This window comes from Phytophthora infestans, genomic scaffold (assembly GCF_000142945.1).
Source record: "Phytophthora infestans T30-4 supercont1.36 genomic scaffold, whole genome shotgun sequence".
Classification (NCBI taxonomy): domain Eukaryota; phylum Oomycota; class Peronosporomycetes; order Peronosporales; family Peronosporaceae; genus Phytophthora; species Phytophthora infestans.
In genome coordinates, this window is record NW_003303723.1 from 1600446 (window position 1) to 1603458 (window position 3013).

Sequence of the window (3013 nt, forward strand, 5' to 3'; positions counted from 1 at the left end):
TCCACAGAGAATTATAAATATTATACACAATTAAAAGAAAAAAATCCCCCCAGGTGGGATTAAGCCTGATTTAAAATATACCAAGGGTGAGTTCACAGTTCGGTGATAACCCATTCATTCAAAGATACTTCGGACGTTTTGTTCATAAGTAGGTAGTTTAAGCGCCTGTTTTGGTTTTGAAGTATAGGTGGATGATAGAACTTGGTTTCCTTTCGGATAGTCTGAACCCCCTTTTTTGTACCTTTGTAGCGTGATGCGATCCCCGTTACGACAGTCTCAAAACCCATCCAGGATTAAGAAACACCATTGTTTCGACCACTTCCCTGATTGAATACCCTTCGCTGAAACCTTTACTTTGTATGTCTCATCGGGTAGGTAGCAAATATAGTTCTTGCTCGATAGTGAGACCATAGCATCACCTGACCATTCATCTTTGAACAAACCAGGCGTACGGCGATCAAACTTAGCTACCTCAATGTTGTAGTCACGTAGGAACCAATCGTATTTATTGCTCCTTGAAGTGGGTTCGTAGCTCAGGCTTAAGACAGTCTTGATATGGATTATCACAGCTGAAAGCGATATAAGCCGAATCAGTGTCCATCTCCTGATACTGGAAGTCAGAGCGATCGAAGTAGAAATTTATGCAGTCATAGTAAAACTGAAGCATGCGTAGCTTAGCAAGCTGATAGATAGCAATCGACAAATGGACTGGGTTCTTATTATTGAGTCGGCGCTTCTTCATCGTGATCTCACACGCATCATTAAGCTCCTCGAGACCATGGAACGTAAATTGTTCGATCTTGTTCTTAATAGCTTTGTCACTCGACTCATACTTAACCTCTTTGTGCTTGCTCATATCCATGCCAGATCGACCAAAAGCACTGTTGCCTACCAGTTTCATCATCTCGGCAATCATAGCCTTAGACTTATCAACATCACCCTCTCGCCGGGCGTTTGATACAGCCTCCATAAATGGAGCAAAAGCTTTATGGGAGCTCGCTTTTATGAAGCTGTAAGTCTTGGTGATCAGCAAAGGTGCGTATATGAGAATCTTTTCACCAAAGTAGCTACCAATCAACTTGCGAGCTGGTTTTGCTCGGCTTTGCTTGCGCGCCTCATTGTGTTCGAACATGTGCTTACCAATGACGCTCTCATTCGTACAGTCGATCAGTACATTCTTGAAAATTGGAGTCATCTCACCAAAGTACTGTTTAAGGTACTCTGGTGTTCGGATATCACATTCAAGAAAGCCGAATACTTTGTATGCTTTGATGTCATCGATGATACCATCATACGCTTCAACCGTAGTCAATCGACCGCATGGCATCTCATTACCAAGGGCCCATAGGTATAGAGCGTTAGCGTCGTATCCGATAATTTTCTTGCAGATCTTACCTCTACGAATCTTCGTCTCGTTTCGCTTAGCATACCTGTTGAATATAATTGATGATCCACCAGCAATGTTAGCTTTCATTTTCCCGTAAATCTCAGATTCCTCCTTGTCAATCGAAAACACCAATCTGTCTGCGTTATTATCAAGCGGTTTCTTGTATCTGAACCCCCTAAGAGACATATCTTTTCGAGCGGTGTTGCATGAAATGCAGCTGATCAAGATATTCCCATCAGTGTGCTTAAGATTGTTATTGATTCTATCAGCGGAAGCGGTATCAGCAGTCAGCTGACAATAGCATAGACCACACAGATACTTTTGCTTTTGCAGCAATGTATTCACGTGCTCGAGCGTCATACCAAATTTTCGTTTTGCCTTAGCAACCTGACTCTTGTAGCCAGCCATGCGCTTCGCTGGAAATCGGAATGCGTTAGCAGGTTTCTTATCCGGATATTGGAGATTATTGAAGCAGGTCTGATACATAACCTTCTCTGAAAGACCAGGTAGGGACACTCCATCCGCAAACATATCCAGATCGAAGCGCTTAAATAGCTCTCGCTGAGCCTTGATAGCTTTGGTGAAAGGGACTACGTCGAGATTATTGTACCAGATCAGTAGGTCTTTGATCGATTTCATCTCGTGGTTAATCCCACACGAACTTCACTCGTTCGTGGGTCATCGCTCGTGATGCTCGTTCCACGGAGCTTACTATCAAAAGCTGACTTAGGTGGGATAGTAGTCTGCTTTAGACATTGAACGGCGGTGATGTACTTCGTAAGGAAAAGACCCTTACCAAGGACCACAGACACATTTTATTTTGTTCTTCGCATTTGCAAGCCACCGAGATATGTTGTAAGATACTTGTCGTAGCTGGTACCAGCTGGTACATAGTTAGTGATATCAAGCATTTTCATGTCCGATGTAGCAATGCACATGTAGCTGGGGTTCTTGATGACAGATTTGACGTTGTCGGTACCAATTACGGCAAACAAATCTTTCTTAATCAAGTTAATATCATATCGACCAGAATTGAAGCCGAATACTGGTACCTGGTCAAGCTGCTGTTTCAGTTTCCCATAATCAGACCTTTGCTTACCAAAACCAAGACTGCGGTGAAAGTCAAAGAAGCTGGCATACTTTCCCTCCTCTTCAATCCAACTCTCCACATCAGACATCTTGTACTTTTTTATCAGAATTAGCGCCTGGGACTTCCATACCTGTCAGACCATGTGCATTGATGATTTTTTGTAGAAGCGACATATATTTATTGACATTGTACTGCTGAATCTTAACCGATACATCACCAATGTAATTGAACATTTCGGTAAGTAGCATCTTTGGATCGTCATTTACAAAGCAACGCACCCCCTCGGTTAAACTATCAGCTACTGATACCGACACAGGAATGTGTTCGCTCGTGAAGACAGTATTCTCCCCGTATTGAGTCGCGGTAGGCTTAAGAATGGCCTCAAAGTCATAAACGATGAAGTGATCGATGTACTGGTCAGTATTCCTGATTGAATACTTCGTAAGCAGTGATCGTATTACGTTCTGAGCTGGTTTGTAGATAGTTGGCTCAGCTGGGAAGCTTTCGATATTCACGAGCTCACATTAATTCTTTTT

The 3013-nt window shown here is 42.7% G+C and overlaps 1 protein-coding gene across 1 annotated transcript; it reads right to left on the bottom strand.

Annotated features, from left to right (window-relative positions):
* Nucleotides 1–2113: 2113 nt before the first annotated feature.
* PITG_23333 (Cleavage induced predicted protein) lies at nucleotides 2114–2868 on the bottom strand (the record flags this gene model as incomplete). Its single annotated transcript, XM_002898597.1, has 4 exons — nucleotides 2114–2178; nucleotides 2232–2526; nucleotides 2573–2768; nucleotides 2816–2868. 4 exons carry the CDS (start codon nucleotides 2866–2868, stop codon nucleotides 2114–2116), a joined length of 609 nt encoding a protein of 202 aa, XP_002898643.1.
* Between the last annotated feature and the right edge of the window lie 145 nt (nucleotides 2869–3013).